Here is a 16,499-nt window from a genome sequence, read left to right as displayed (position 1 = left end):
AAAGCCTGATTTAACTAACCTGGATTTTTATCTAGACATCAGGAGTTCTGAATGCTCTCCAGTGACTTGAATATGTAGCCAGGGCTGTGAACTACATTAGAAGGGGAATGGTTAGTGTACAAATAGGAAAACAGCGTTGTAAAGGAAAGCTTTGTCAGCGTTTATGGAGCACTGAGCAAATATGAGGCCCAGACCTGAGAACTGGGAGGTACGGCTCTGATGGTGGGTTAGGTTTTATCCTTAGGGACCTCGCTTGGTGTTATTATTCATGAGAATTGCCTGGTCTATTCTCCTTGCTCCATGTGCAACTTCTGATTACAATTCAGCTCTCTACTTAGGCCTCTTCTAAAAGGAAAAAATCTTCTGGCTAAACTGACAAGAGCTCCCTCCTGTCTTGGCAGTTGTAGTTCTCAATGTATATGAATAAATTGACATTCTAGATTATTTATTGGTTCCTTAAGAATTTCAAGTTCACAAAGGCAGCGGTAATCAAAGGTCTTTCCAGAAGCCATTATGATCCCCAGCTCTGTGTCAGATACAATTCTAGAAGTATGGTACAACATGGTACAATGTACCTGTCTGGTAGAATAAATAAATCATTTATAACAATGGCAAAAATACAAGGGGTGTGTGTGGTAGGGGTCAAGGGAATGGGGTGGTTAAAATACTATGGGAGCTGGGGCGCCTGGGTGGCTCAGTGGGTTAAAGCCTCTGCTGTCGGCTCAGGTCATGATCCCAGGGTTCTGGGATCCAGCCCCACATCGGGCTCTCTGCTCAGCAGGGAGCCTGCTTCCTCCTCTCTCACTCTCTGCCGGCCTCTCTGCCTACTTGTGATCTCGCTCTCTGTCAAATAAATAAATAAAATCTTAAAAAAAAAATACTATGGGAGCTAAGAGTCAAGAGAAATGATTTTGGGCTGCAGGAACCATGGAAGAGCTGGCATTATATTTGAACTTGAAGTATGGGAAGGATTTGGTCAGGGAGATGGGGCAAGGACATTTGAGTTAAAGGGAATAATGTGATAAAACACTAAGAAGTAGAAAAACATGGACCATGATGTAAGAATTTAATACTTCACCTTTAATTGTAATGCATTTGAAGTTAAACATGTTTCCTAATGTTAATAACTTTTATAGCCTCTGTATGGTTATCAAAACCAGAATATTAATATTTTACCAGTTTCCTTCCTAGTGTCTTTGTCTGTTCCAGGGCCAAATCTGGGATCCTACAATGCATATAATTGTTGTATCTCTTTAGTCTTTTCTGATCTATTATAGTTTCCCTTTCCAGCCTTTTGTTTTGTTTTGTTTTGTTTTAAATGACCTTGATACTTTTGATGAGTACTGGTAAGTTATTTTGTAGAAGAACTCTCAGTTTGAATTTGTCTGATGTTTTCTCATGATTAGATTGAGGTTATATATTCTGGGCAAGACTACCACAGAAGTGATGTGGTGTCCTTCTCAGTATATCGTATTAAGAGGGGACATGAAGTTAGTACATCTTATTACTGGTGGATGTTAACTTTGATTATTTGATTGAAGTTTTGTCTGCTGCATTTCTCCACTGTGAAGTTCTCCACTGTAAAGTTACTATTTCCTTTTTTTGTAGTGGGTAACACTACAAAAAATGTGGGTAGTATCTTGGGAAAGATACTTTGAGACTATGCTGATAATCCTGTTTTTCCTCAAACTTCCAACCACTGATTTTAGCATCTTCCAGTGAAGGTTGCCTGGAGCAATTTTTACTCTGATGTTTTCCTAATGGTGATTATGTATTTCCTTCATTCTTTCTACATTTACTAATTGGAATTCTCTTATAAGGAATAGTTGTTCTACTGTTCCTTTTCCACTTATGTATTTATTCAATTATTTATATTATCATGAACTCATAAATATTTATTTTATTCTATGGGTTATAACCCAATACTCTTCCGGCTTTAGCTGTTGGGGCTCCTTCATGTTGGCTCCTGTGTCTTCTTAACATGGCTTCATCCCTTTTCAAGGAGAAGTAGAGTCTTTATATATTATTCTATTTTATAGATGAGGAAGCAGGACCCCAGGTGGAGTAATTTTCTGGTAATCACATGGCCAGAATATTGATTTTTGTTCAGGGTAGAAGCAGGACCAGGGGTATTAGGAAAACTGCTCCTTTTTTCTTTCTACTTGGATTGCTCTAATTCCTTCCTTAATATTTAATAGAGCCAACCAAATAGTTCATGTGATTATCTACATGAATTAGAAGAGACTGGCTGTTTTATTGCTCATACCAACAATGTTAACTAAACATGTTTCAAATTGTGGCCCAGAACACAAATTTCTGTATAGCCACACTAGTCAAGCCTATGTGAATTATAGGAAAATATAAAATATATTAAATGGAAACTCTCAGTTATAGGATAAACAAATTCTGGGAATCACGAACATAGTTCTGGGGACAGTGACATAGTTAACAGTACTGTACTGTAAGCCTGAAATTTGCCAAGAGAGTAGATCTCAAGTGCTCTCATTATAAAAAACAAGAAGAAGAAGAAGAAGAAGAAGAAGAAGAAGAAGAAGAAGAAGAAGAAGGAAAGAATATAACTATGTGAAGTATTAGATTTGTCAATTAACTTGAATGTAGTGATCATCTCACAATTCATACATACCTGTGTATTTCGTTTTCTTGGCTTATTCTCATATATTCTGTATATTTATCTCCAGTTATACATAAAGACAGAAACACATGTCTACTAGTTTGCACACACATGGATATTTTAATATGTTGATGATGTTATTATTTTATTTCACTCACTCAGAGACTGGGTAGGGTTTGAAAATAGTGGAAAGTGTGTGGACTTTGTCATCACACTGACTTCTGTTCAAATCTTGGTCCATTTCCTTGAGCAAGTTATTTCATCTCTCTGATCTTTTTCTGATATTAAGATAGTGTAACAACACCTCTTTTGTTAGGTTTTTTAGGAGTTTGAAATAGTGAGTATTTAAAAATTGGCTGTCAGAGCTTTGCACCTAGTAGATTGTCAATAATGGAAGTTATGATTATAATTGTTTCTACTCCTGTCTTCCCTTTCCAGTTGTTTTCTAGAAGGCAAGTTCTGAGTCTGACTTGTAGTTGGTAGGATGATTCATGTGGGAAGGAGGAAACATGCAAATTCTTAAACACTAATGGGTCTGATAGCAATTTTCAAGCGATTACTTGCCAAGGATCTGTTTGTACTGTAAAAAATAAAATTTGAAATTTTCGCTTATGTTTCTTATTTATGTAAAACTTCTTAAATGAATCAAGTAAGTAGGCTGAGTTTTATAATCTTGAACCTCTAGTAGGTGTCAGTACACTCTTGCAAGTGAATTTGGCAATGACATGTCTCATAAAGCTACTGTTGATTATCCTGTGTCTGGGACTACTTCCATCCAAATTGGTTTTTTCATGGTTGAGAGAGATTCTTGGTATATTGATTATTGTGACGTTGATCAGTGACCATCTGCCTTAGTCTATTCAGGCTGCTATAACAATATACCATAGACTGAGTGGTTTCTAAACAACAGAAACTTATTTCTCATGGTTCTGAAGGCTTGACATCTGAGATCAAGATTCTGGCAGATTTGGTGTCTGTGAAGGCCAGATTTCTGGTTTGTAGACAGTTGGTCATCTTCTTGCTGTGTCCTCACATGGTAGTAGGGGTGAGGGAGTTCTCTGGGGTCTCCTTTATAAAGCCACTAATTTTATTCATGAGCCTCACTCTCCTGATCTAATCATTTCCCAATATCCGCCCCCCCCCCCCGACTATCATACTGGGGTTAAGATTTCTACATAGGTATTCTGGGGGGACATTCAGTCTATAGCACCATCCTTCCCAGTGTGAGCTCCAGGTGTCCACATATCAGGGCTGTCTTTAGGGCCTGCTTTGCTGGGATTGCTGCTGACTGAGGGAACTAAGCATTATCTTTAGAGAGGTTGGTCCCATCAGGGTTCTCTGTTATCTGGGCAGCTCCATCCTGGAGTAGGTAGGCCTTCCTGAATTTGCTCTGTGCCAATTCTATAGGTCTAGACTTTATTCAGGTAGGGAAGGTTGTAAATCACGTGAGTATCTCATGATTTTATAGACCTGACTGATCTACTTATGATTTTTAAGTACCAAAATAAAGTAATATGATTTGTCCTACCTACTTTCTTTGTTTAAACTATGAAATATTTTAACCTTTTAACAGCAAAGTTAAAAAGTAAGGCCATTGACTTTTACTTAAAATTGTTAATGTAAAAATTGAAAAGTGAAACTAGTTTTATTAAAAGATTTGTACTAATGCATTAAATATAAAGCAGTTCATAAACTCAGTAGAACTTAACCGCATCTGGGGTATAGCTTTAGCTGACATATGACTTTATATAAATATAACTCTTCAAAAACAGGATCAGAATAATCCACTTCAAATACTTTATTTTAAAAACAACCCATTGATTTATAGATAAAAATAAGTTCTACCATTTTATTCTTATCCATGCATATTTGCCTCAACAGGAAGAACACTTACTCTGAAAAAATTTGGAAAAAGAAATTAGCAACTAAACTCAGGAATTCTCATTTATATTATGAGACAGAAACATCATGATACTACATGCCATTATTTAGTACCTATATCGAAACTGGATTTTCTTATTTTGCTCTTAAGAGCATGGTGTGGCCTCCATTTCTCCCACTTTTATGTACTCCATTACAGTGAACTTCCAAAATTCTAAGGAAATGTCTTTGGGTTCTATAATGACAGATGATCTCCTTCCCTGCCCTTCTCACTTTCATTTTTTGGTGTTTTCTTTAGTAATGCCACAGGCTTTTAAAAATGTATCATTATAAAATGATTCTTATTGAACCCTGACTGTCCCAAATACAGCTTTTGCCTTTGGAATTTTTCAAACTATTGGGCCAAATGTTTTCATTGATGGGTGAAATATTAGGTATAAATGGCCCATTCTTGTCATTATCTAGCAACATTTCCTTAAAGTGTGGTCTATGGGCTACCTGTCCCAGAGTCACTTAGAATACTTGTTTAAAATTACGGATTCTGACAGCCATTGCAGTACACTGAACTCCATAGAGGCAGTGCTGGGGTGAGTGAGAGCCAGGTGGGCATGGGGTGACTCTGTGCCTCACTGAAGAAAATAACTAAACATGGGTAGAAGAGATCCTAAGAAGTTGAGAGGCTAAATGTCATCATATGCATTCTTTGTGCAAACTTTCTGAAAGGAGCTCGAGATGAAGCACCCAGATGCTTGAGTCAGTTTCTCAGATATGTCTAAGAAGTCCTCAGAGAGGTGGAGGGCCATGTCTGCTAAAGAGAAAGGAAAATTTGAAGACATGACAAAGGTGGACAAGGCCCATTATGAAAGACAAATGAAAACTTACATCCCCCTTAAAGGGGAAACAGAAAAAGAAGTTCAAGGATCCCAGTGCACCCAACAGGTCTCCTTTGGCCTTTTTCTTGTTTTGTTCTGAGTATTGGCCCAGAATCAAAGGAGTTTTGTTCTGAGTGTCACCCCCAAATCAAAGAACGTCTCGGCCTATCCATAGGTGACGTTGCAAAGAAACTGGGAAGGATGTGGAAAAACACTGCTGTAGATGACAAGCAGTCTCATGAAAAGAAGGCCTCTCAGCTGAAGGAAAACTATGAAAAGGAGATTTCTGCATACCATGCTCAAGGAAAGTCCAGTGCGGCAAAAATGGTGTCATCAAGGCCGCAAAAAGCAAGAAAAAGCAGAAAGACAAGGAAGATGAGGAAGAGGAGGAGGAGGAGGAAGAATATGTTGATGAATGAGTTGGTGTTGGCACAGTTTTTTTTCCTTGTCTATAAATCATGTAATGCTCCCTGTATACAGCTCACGCCTTTTAAAGAAAAAAATTGAAATATAAGTCTGGGTAAGATTTGTTTTTAAATTGTACAGTCTATACAGTGGGTTTTTTGTTTTAGTTTAAGTTTTTTTTCTTGTTGTTGTTTGCTTATCTTTGTACAGTTAACACATTCCAGAATGTCTTTCGACAGCCCTGTCATGGTGGTCTTTCTGTGGCCACTAACTTTGCCTGTTATAGTGTGGACGTGGGGAATTGGCATAGATATTTAAAGCGGGTTCTGGTTGGTGCACAGCACAAATTAGTTATATATGGAAATGGTAGTTTTTCTTTTCTTTCCTTTTTAAGATTTTATTTTTTTAAGTAATCTCTACTCCCAACATATGGCTTGAACTCACAACCTTAAGATCCAGAATTTCATCTACCTGCTGAGCCAGTTGGGCATTCCCAGGGATGACAGTTTATTCATCTTCAGTTGTCTCTGATGCAGCTTGTACGAAATCACTGCTGTTTTGTTAACTAAAAACCACTCTGTAACTGCAAGGAAAAAAAAGTTGCAACTGTTTTGTTAACATACTGAATGCTTCTAAGTGAGTACCACTTGTTTTAATAAAAAATTTTTTAAAAATACAGATTCCATTGTCCTCTCCAGGCTTCCTGAACCAGAGTCTCTGTTGATGTGGTGCAGGAGTATACCTTTTAGACAAGCAACATGGATGATTCTGATGCCTGCTGACATTTGAGATCCTCTGGAAGGATGTATTAGAAGCTTGTTTAAAGGTGACAAAGAGTGTAACAGAACAGCATTTTAAGATGTCAACCAAGCAAATTAATAAGGGGCAGCTTTTTTATTTTAAAATGAAGTGGAGCAGAACAATTTTTCAAGCTTCTTCCAGCCCTAAAATCCTGAGATTATTTTGTCCTTTGTGTACACTCTGAATGTTGCCTACACAAAGGCCTCTGAGAATGTTCTACTTTAGCCTTTTAAACCGGTTATAAGGGCTTCTGTAGATGACTTTAAAAAAAAAAAAAAACAGCAACAACACAGATTAACTTTTTTTAATTAAATGCTTTTAGGATTTAAAAGTTTTTAATGGAATCAAAGAGAGTGTTTAGAAACTGTGTTTGAGTTTTTCTTCATTTCTTCAAGGTCTCGGCATTTCAAAATCAATCTCATGTTGGCTAATTGGGATGGGGGAGGGAGGAGATGCCATTAACCCATCAAATGATATATTTTGGGTAACAGATTTTCAGAACTTCAGAAGTTAACATCAAAGCCTTATTTACAACTTTCAAGGAGTGATGTTAGTGAAAGAAAGCATTTTCTATGAAAAATGGAGACTTAGGGCCACATTAATAATGGTTTAAGTCAAAGTCAGTATTCTTCACTAAAGGTTTTTTTTTAATAACACTTTTTCAAAGATTTTATCTATTTATGTGATAGAGAAAGAGAGAGAGAGATCACAAGTAGGCAGAGAGGCAGGCAGAGAGAGAGGGGGAAGCAGGCTCCCTGCCGAGCAGAGAGCCCTATGTGGGGCTCAATCCCAGGACCCTGACATCATGACCTGAGCTGAAGGCAGAGGCTTAACCCACTGAGCCACTCAGGGCCTCTAAAGTTTTTGTTTTTTAAGATTTTATTTATTTTTGAGAGAGAGCACAGAAGAAGGGGCAGAGGGAGAAACAGACACCCTGCTGATCAGGGAACCTGATGTGGGGCTCATCCCAGGACCCTGGGATCATGACCTGAGCCAAAGGCAGACACTTAACTGAGCCACCCAGGCACCCATCACTAAAGTTTTTTTTTAGCAATAAGTGTCATCATTAAATATTTCTCAAAGAAAAAATTAAGAAAAAATGAGCGTATAGATATTACAATAAGAACTTAAACTGAGGTATGACATTTTATCAAAAACATTTGATTTTTACATTGAAGATGGCTTAAAGAGAGTCATAAATGCTTCTCATACTGCTGAGTTAAAATAAGACTGCTTCACACAAAAAATTGTATTTCTCTTGTTATATAAAAGCATAATTTGTTATCTTAATCTGCGAGTGTCTTGATTACCCAATTTAAATCCTAAGAAAATAGTCTACAGAGTATTTATTAAGAACAAAATACAAAGGAAATACTTTTTTTAGAGATAAATGTTCAACATGAAAATTGCAGAGGCAGTAACTTGAGGAAGATGAGACCCAGCTCTCTGATTAATCTTTTGGCTATCTTGTCGAGTAAACACATTCCTTGCTTAATATTAGGAACTGGTTCATTTCTCCTTATAGTTCTGCTCAGAGAGCAAGAGGCAATTTGTGTAATCTCCTTTTGTCATGTCACTTTGAGGCCCACTATTGAAGAACCTGTTGTTGTTGTTTTTTTAATAATCTACATATAAGGGCGCCTGGGTGGCTCAGTGGGTTAAGCCTCTGCCTTAGGCTCAGGTCATGATCCCAGGGTGCTGGGATCGAGCCCTGCATTGGGCTCTCTGCTCTGCGGGGAGCCTGCTTCCTCCTCTCTCTCTGCCTGCCTCTCTGCCTACTTGTGATCTCTATCTTTCAAATAAATAAATCTTTTAAAAAAATCTACATATATATTTATTTAGTCGTGGGAAATTGTGTGCATACTTACTATCAATGCAGGAAACAGGTAAGCAAGTTCTGGTCACCACTTGGGAGAGCATTAGGAGCTACTTGTCAGACTAACACTAAATGTCACCCCAGGGAGTATGCTCCCATTATGGCAAGATAACTCACAGAGAACATAATTCTGCTCACTCGCAAAGAAAACAATACCAAAGCTAATACAAATATGTAAAATTCATATTTCTTTAATTTGTTGGGGATAAATTCTGGAAAAGAATGCTATTTTTTTTTTAAAGATTTTATTTATTTATCAGAGAGAGAGAGGGGAGAGAGCGAGCACAGGCAGACAGAATGGCAGGCAGAAGCAGAGGGAGAAGCAGGCTCCCTGCTGAGCAAGGAGCCCAATGTGGAACTCGATCCCAGGACGCTGGGATCATGACCTGAGCCGAAGGCAGCTGCTTAACTGCTTAACCAACTGAGCCACCCAGGCGTCCCAAGACTGCTATTTTAATAAACAAATTTGTCCAATTTAGTGTAATAACACTAAATTGGGGTATGCAAAAAGCTGTTTTCATAGGGACAACTGTACTTATGTATGACCTTTCTAAAGTAAGAAACATTAGTTTGAAGCAGACAGCTTCATTGATATTTCTATAAGTTTTTTCCTTTTTCCTTCTTTTTCTTCTTTCCCTCTTCCTTTCCTCCTGGCTCCCTCCCTCCCTTCCTTCCTTCCTTCTTCCCTCCCTCCATCCATTTATCTGTCCATCCATACATCTCATCTGAAGCTATTCAGGAAGGACACAGCAACATGTATATAATTACTTTTCTGACAGTGGGGATATTTTATCATATTCAGAAAATCTAAATGTAATATTGAAAGGATATCTGGTTTGTTTTTTTGTTTTGTTTTGTTTTAAAATTTGTGTGCATGTATGTGTGTGTGAGAGAGAGGAAGATCCTCTTGGATACAAGAGGAAACCTGGATTGAAAAATATATACACTTATAGCGCTCACCTTTTATCAGAAGGGCTTTTGTGTCTACTTCACAGGATATTGTCAAAAATTGTTTTGTGCGATTTATAGAAGCATTGTGATGTATAACTTGTATGGGCCAATAGGACCTTGATAAACTCTAGGATCAAAAAGAGGGGAAGGCTATAAATGTAGGTTTGGAGAATGAGAAGAAAATGACAGTCTTTTTGACAATGAGTCAAATATTTGATTCACTGTATCTTTGAGTTCCATCAAGATTTGATCTCCTTGGCCCAGAAAATCCAGCAGCAAACTGAATGTGAGCTAGGGTACAATTTGAAGGTTTGCTATGCCATTTTTGACTTGTCATGCCCTTGTGGAAGGTTAGAATGTGCAAGGCAAATATTTGCATATTGCACTGAGAGGAAATAAAAAATGCATTACAAGTGAGTAAGTTAGTTGACCTAATGTTTAATTAGAAGTAGTTTTCCTTTGATTGTTTCATTGCCTATAAATGTTTCTCCTTTTCATTTAACAAGGAAAATTCTGTCAGGAAGTCTGTAAGTAGCTTAATGTTTGGCTCTTATGTTCCTTAGGGATGTGGCTTAGTACTTCTCTTCTCTCATGGGGCTGTGTTGTTGGCATCCCCTAAAGACTAAAAACACTTGCATTTCACTCATTTTTTCTTCAGAGGCACACTTCTGGAATTGCATTTACTTGTCCGGTGTTTAAGGTAAAGGGGATCAGATATAGTGCTTCTCAAGAGAATTTAACATTTTGCATACTCATTTCTATGGTAGGTGAAATACATTAATATAAGCATAATCAGAAGGGGTCTTATCAGACACTGTCAGGCAATTTTAGATGTTTGTCATTGTGCTCATGATTCATTTTTGGCACCAAGTATTACTCCATCATCGGTGAGTGGGAGGACAGACTGACTAAATGTTTAAATGATGTGTTTGGAACCCACATAAATCAACCATTGCTGTATTCCTGGGAATTTTTCTGTAGTTAAATAGACAAAAAGAAAGTTAAGTCATCCAAGACACACGTTAGTCTGGACATGCCAAACTGAAAAGAATCAAATTCGAGCATCCAGTGCCATATTTATAATGTAAGGACTGACATAGTTTCACCAGAACATCATCACGTTATATTAAATTAATATCATTTATTTGAGTTTTACTGGATTTATATTTTTACTTTGTATATATGTCAGGCTTCTACAGTTATATAAAATTTTAAGTATAAGGAAAGTCATTCTTAGTTTTATGTGGGTACATGTAAATATGTGATATAATATAATGTAACGAAAATAATTTTTAGGTAATATTTAAATAATGTAATAAAAATAACACCCTTTAGAAGAGCTTTTGTCCTTGAATGATGTCAAAGATTAACACAGTGGGCATTACTTAAAATGGTAAAGACAGAGTTTATTCGGTATCTGCCCGTCGGGGATAGACCTGAGCTCTTTCTGGTTGTGCGTGTATTTTGATAAGTGCATAGGGGACTGGACCATGAAAAGGGAGACTGGAAGAAGGGGGAAAATGGTGGGGGCCTGAGCAGAGTCAGGGAAAAGAAAAAGAACAGAAAGCAGAAAAGGGGTTGGTTCATGTGTGTCTGGGCTAGCTAACTGGCATTAATTCAAGTGAGGCCCCTACCCTTCCACAGATACCAGGACAGAGGTGTGGGCTGCAACAAATAATAAATTCTTGTGGCAACCATAAGTCTTCTCAGGCAGACACTTTAAGAGAGGCTAGTGTCACCCTAGGGATGTGGCCTTGAGTTATTAGAAGTGTGCTCAAGTGTTTCTAACCCAAGGTTGAGGCCTATTTGAGAAGAGGGCTCAGAGGAGACTGGCTAGAGTTTGGTCAAGGAGAGACTATAAGTTCCAGCGTGGCAGTACATACTCACTTTCTTGTGATAAATAGTCACTGCTGTGTGTTAACTGTTGTATAAAGAACTTGATTTTAAAATCGTAACTGAAGGAAAAATATGAAAAATTATGCTGTTGTGTTTCAGGGCCGTGATCTGGACTGTAAAATTCAGGAATATAAGGAAGCTGGCAAAACCTTTCTGGAAAGTCAAATAATAGAATGGTTTATCCAGCTGTTACTAGGAGTTGACTACATGCATGAAAGGTATGTGCATTTTTTACTGATGGACACGATTTTGACAGTCATGTCTGAACTTGAAAAATGAATTTCTGGGAGTGGAACTGAAAGGAAGCAAGTCCAGAGGTAAATGACTATAGTTAAACAGCTACACAATATGCTTTTCCATGAGGAAACTGTTGAATGATTCAGTATAGAAGATTTACTTGAACAGTCATTTTTTGTTGTTCTAGAAATCAAGTTGGCATTGAATACAAGACAGAAACTTGTCTTAAACATATTTTCATATATCTGATCATATCCTGTGATTGTAAGCAATTCTCAGATACCTTTTGCATGCTATGAATTTATTATATCTTTCAACAGGCTTGAGCTATTAATACCTAGCATGCTCTAAATGAATTTCATGGAATGAATTTAGAATGTGTCAGTGTCACATCCCAGCAGAAGCTAAGTGATTGAGGCAGAAGATACTCTTGGGCCTCAGAGAAACAGACCAAAAGTCAGTCTTGACATGAAATATCTGATAGAGAAGGTCAAAGTATGTTTTATGAGTTCAGTTGTCTGTAATTTGCAATTATAATCTCTGCCTTCAACATGTATTTTAAAACTTTTAATTGTAAAAAAAAAAATTAAAAAAATACTCTTTTTTTTATACCTTTTTCCTTCTTTTTTTTAAATTTTTTTTATTTTTTTTTTAATTTTTTATTTTTGATAAACATATATTTTTATCCCCAGGGGTACAGGTCTGTGAATCACCAGGTTTACACACTTCACAGCACTCACCAAATCACATATAAAAAAATACTCTTAATTGTATTTTCCATAGGTCAAAAGTAATAATTTTTGGATGTTTTAGAGACCCATAACATGGTATGACCACATTTGAAAAGATGAGGATACAGAGACAAATGTAGATATTATGAGATGTCCATAGTACATCTTTCAGTTTAGGATTGTGTACAACATTGTTCTTGAACGAGGGTTGAAATTTAGAGAGTACATCAAGGTGTGGCTGTCCATGGATGTCAGATAGCTCAAATGTGTTGCCTGTTTTTCCTCAGTAACCAGATGATACTGAGCTTTGCCATGTATCTTCTAAACACATGCTGGATGATACAGATAGGCTCTAATTTTTTGACAATTCAGAGCAATCTAAGAAACAGTGATAAAAGAATAACAAATAATCTGTTAATATACTACCCAAAGCTGCCAAATGTAGGATATATGTGTATACAGCTATATTGGAATTTATTTTCTTTCCTTTACTATTTTATAGCATGTTTGTTAGCTAATACATAAAAAAATATAAATATGTATATGTTACATATGTATATATCACCTTCACATATAAAAGTGACAAGTTCTGTGTTCTAGGTCAAATATATAAAACTGAAATCTAGTTGGAACCCAAACATTTGCAATAAACGTGGTGTGTTCAATAGTTCAAGTAAATGAGTTTAAAATAATCCTTCAAAGAGAGGATTAGAATATTTTTTTAATCTTTCAGCATTTTAAGAAATGCATTAAATAGAGCTAAATGGATATTTGTGTATCTGTGTTCTTGAAATACTCTCCTTTGTGATTCAGGTAATAAGTGATGGTGCTTATTTATTATGTTATTGGAACCAATTATTGTAAAGGTTTTCTGTTTAGACAGAGAAATTTCAATTTTATACCTAAGTTCATTTATTCATTTATTAATTAGAGATAATTAAAAATAAGGCCTAACCTTCAAGAGCTGTTAGTAAACTAGCAGAGATAAAACATGTACCCAAGGAGCACTTGGATGGTTCAGTGGGTTAAGCCTTTGCCTTCAGCTCAGGTCATGATCTCAGGGTTCTGGGATCGAGCCCCGCATAAAAAAGAAAAAAAAAGTATCCAAATAACTATAAACCCTATAGCCTAGTGGCTATACCAGCTGCAGAGTTTCTGCTACACATTTTATAGCCCTGGGCAAGCTGCTGAGCCTCTCTGAACCTTTGTTTTCTCATCTATAAAATAGGGATAATAATAAGACTCTCCCTTCCTTCTTATAGGACTATAGGGAATATTCATTGAGATGTTATACATTTAAAAAGTTTGCAATCTGTTAAGTGCTCTTTAAGCGTTGTTGTTTGTGGTTGTAACTTAATGTAGAAATGAAAGCATAGCCACCAGAAGGGCAAATGAAACAAAACAAAAACAAAAAAAACCCTCTAATAAAAACAGTGCTAATAAGGAATTGGAGCTACTGAAACTTAACATTGCTGGTATAATAGCTTTAGAAAAATATTTCCAAACCTAACATTCAAATACCCTGTGACCTAGTAATTCTTTTCCTGAGATGAAAAATGAGCACCTGTCTCTAGCAAGAGACATGCACAAAATTCTGTAGCAGTGTTATTTGTAATAGCTAAAACACTGAGAATTGTCCATTTAGAATAGAACGGTTAAATAAGTTGTGGTATAGTCTTATAATGGAATACTACTCTGCAGTAAAAGAACATATAACTGATATGCCTGACTGGATGACTCTCAGAGACATGATGGGTGAAAGAAGCCAAATGCAGAAGAGTGCATGCTGTGTGATTCCATTTACATCAAATTCAAAAACAGGCAAAACTAATCTGAAATTAACCCAATCTCAGAAGAGAGATTAACCTTTGAAGGGGATTTTGACGGGAAGGGGGCACAAAGAATCTTCTGGGATGCTGGAAGTGTTCTATATCTTGACCCAAATGGATGATTACAAAGGTGATAAATTCATCAAATTTAAGATTTATGTATTTTAATGTAAATTATACCTCAATTTTTAAAAAAGTGACAAAAACACCAAGAAAAGTATACTTTAAGTGCTAGAGATCAGAAGAGGGAGGTCAGAAAAAGGATAATAATGCTACTTGGGAAAATTAATGAAGGTCTTGGAAGAAATGACATTAGACCCAATGTAGGTTTTGAATAAGGTGAAAGATGAGTCTGAGCTTTCCAGGATTAAGGAACAGAGTTAGCAAAGGCACAGGGCTGAGAAATCATGGTACTTTTAGAGTGAATGATGAGTAGTTCAGTTGGAATGGCTCTTGGGGTACATGAATGAAGGTGTGAGGTAAGGTAGGTTGACATGAAGTTAAAAATGGCTTTATTTTGTTATAAAGTTAATAATGCCACAGAAACATTTTGAGTGGAACTATGATCAGAGCTTCAGGAAGATTGGTGATAAATTATAGAGGGGAGAGAAGGGAACTCAGAATATCAGTCTGAAACCTTTTATAATATCTTTGCATGAGGTTGTAGGACCTGAAACGATATGATAATAGTGAGCAGGACATGGAAGGATCACAGTTAAATTGATAAGCTCAAATGAGAGTTGAAATTACATGGATATATGGGATGTGATAAGAGAAGGTCAAGGATGAACCCAAGTTTCATCACCCAAGGGTGAGTGAGAAATTGGAAAGGTATGTGAAGCAATGGTGCTGAGTTTAATGGTGAATATTTTGGGTGAAATATGGAAAGAGAATGAGACAGGGAAAGAGGGAGAGAGAGGGGAAAAGAAGGAAGGAGAGGGAGGGAGAGAGGGAAGGAAAGCAAAAAGAAGGGAGGAAGGAAGAAGGAAGTTACTTAGTTACAAGTGAGGCCCTAGATACTGGGAAAACACCAAAACTTACTTGTTTGAATTCCTCCAATATCAGAACCTGGAAACAAAAACTGGGGGTTGTAAGAAATTTATCTAGGAGGTGATTTCATGAAACAGACACCCGTCAGTGGGGAGAGTGAGTAAGATGGGGAAGTGAGAAGAACCATACAGGCCATATTATTGAGCTGGTTGCTGCTGTGGGAAGAGGGATATAGAGGCAACATTCTTCTATATGTTTTGGGTTTGGGGATCCTCTTTTTGCATTCTTTCAGAGCTTTTATGAAAATTCTTGTCCATATATAACTATTCTCTAGCACTATTATGAATTTCCTCTTCAAAAATTCCTCATATTTCTTGGAGTTTGGGTGGAAAGAGGGAGGTAGTTATCACTATCTAGATCAATTCTCTAGACTGTTTTTGTGAGGTTTTTTTGAATGTAATTGACACAAAATGTTACATTAGTTTCAGGTATACGACATAATGATTCTACAAGCTTATGCATTATACTCTGTTCACCACAAGCAATCTCCAGAATACTTTTTAAAAGGAAAAATTCTATGTGTTATTCTTGATCATAAGTGTGACATCTACTTTTAACTTCTGTTGGTTTTCAGTATTTAATTTGTTTAGGTCTAAATATGTCTCCTATAGAAAATAAACTATCTCCTAGACAACATAGGAGAAATGGATAAATTCCTAGAAACATATAACCTACCAAAACAGAAGCAGGAAGAAATAGAAAATTTGAACAGACCAATTACCTACAAAGAAATTGAATCAGTAATTAAAAAACTCCTAACAAACAAAAGTCCAGGACCAGATAGCTTCATAGGTGAGTTTTACCAAACATTTAAAGAAGAGTTAATACCTATTCTTCTCAAACTTTTCCAAAAAAGGAAGGAAAATTTCCAAATTCATTCTGTTAGGCTAGCATTATCCTGATACCAAAACCAGATAAAGACATAACAAAAAAAGACAACTACAGGCCAATATCTCTGATAAACATAGATGCAAAAATCTTCAACAAAATATTAGCAGACTGAATCCAACATTACATTAAAACAAGTCACTCACCACGATCAAGTGGGATTTATTCTTGGGTTGCACTGGTGGCTCAGTATTCTCAGATCAGTCCGCGTGATACATCACATCACTAAGAGTAAGAAGAGAGGCGCCTGGGTGGGTTGAACCTCTGCCTTTGGCTCAGGTCGTGGTCTCAGGGTCCTGGGATTGAGTCCCACGTCGGGCTCTCTGCTTGGCGGGGGGGCCTGCTTTTTCCTCTCTCTCTCTGCCTGCCTCTCTGCCTACTTGTGATCTCTGTCTGTCAAATAAATAAATGAAATCTTTAAAAAAAATAAGAGAAAGAATAAAAACCATA

At 36.8% G+C, this 16,499-nt stretch overlaps 1 protein-coding gene across 1 annotated transcript in view; it reads left to right on the top strand.

The window, feature by feature from the left end:
* Positions 1–16,499, top strand: part of NEK11 (NIMA related kinase 11) — a 242,372-nt gene that overhangs the window by 52,550 nt on the left and 173,323 nt on the right. Inside the window, 1 exon segment of the mRNA XM_013061426.2 lies at positions 11,414–11,532. Within this exon segment, the coding sequence (XP_012916880.2) occupies positions 11,414–11,532 (119 nt within the window).

The sequence above is a fragment of the Mustela putorius genome, unplaced genomic scaffold, assembly GCF_011764305.1.
Source record: "Mustela putorius furo isolate JIRA1106 unplaced genomic scaffold, ASM1176430v1.1 tig00003834_pilon_pilon_pilon, whole genome shotgun sequence".
Taxonomy (NCBI): domain Eukaryota; kingdom Metazoa; phylum Chordata; class Mammalia; order Carnivora; family Mustelidae; genus Mustela; species Mustela putorius.
This window is presented reverse-complemented; position numbering and strand designations above follow the sequence as displayed.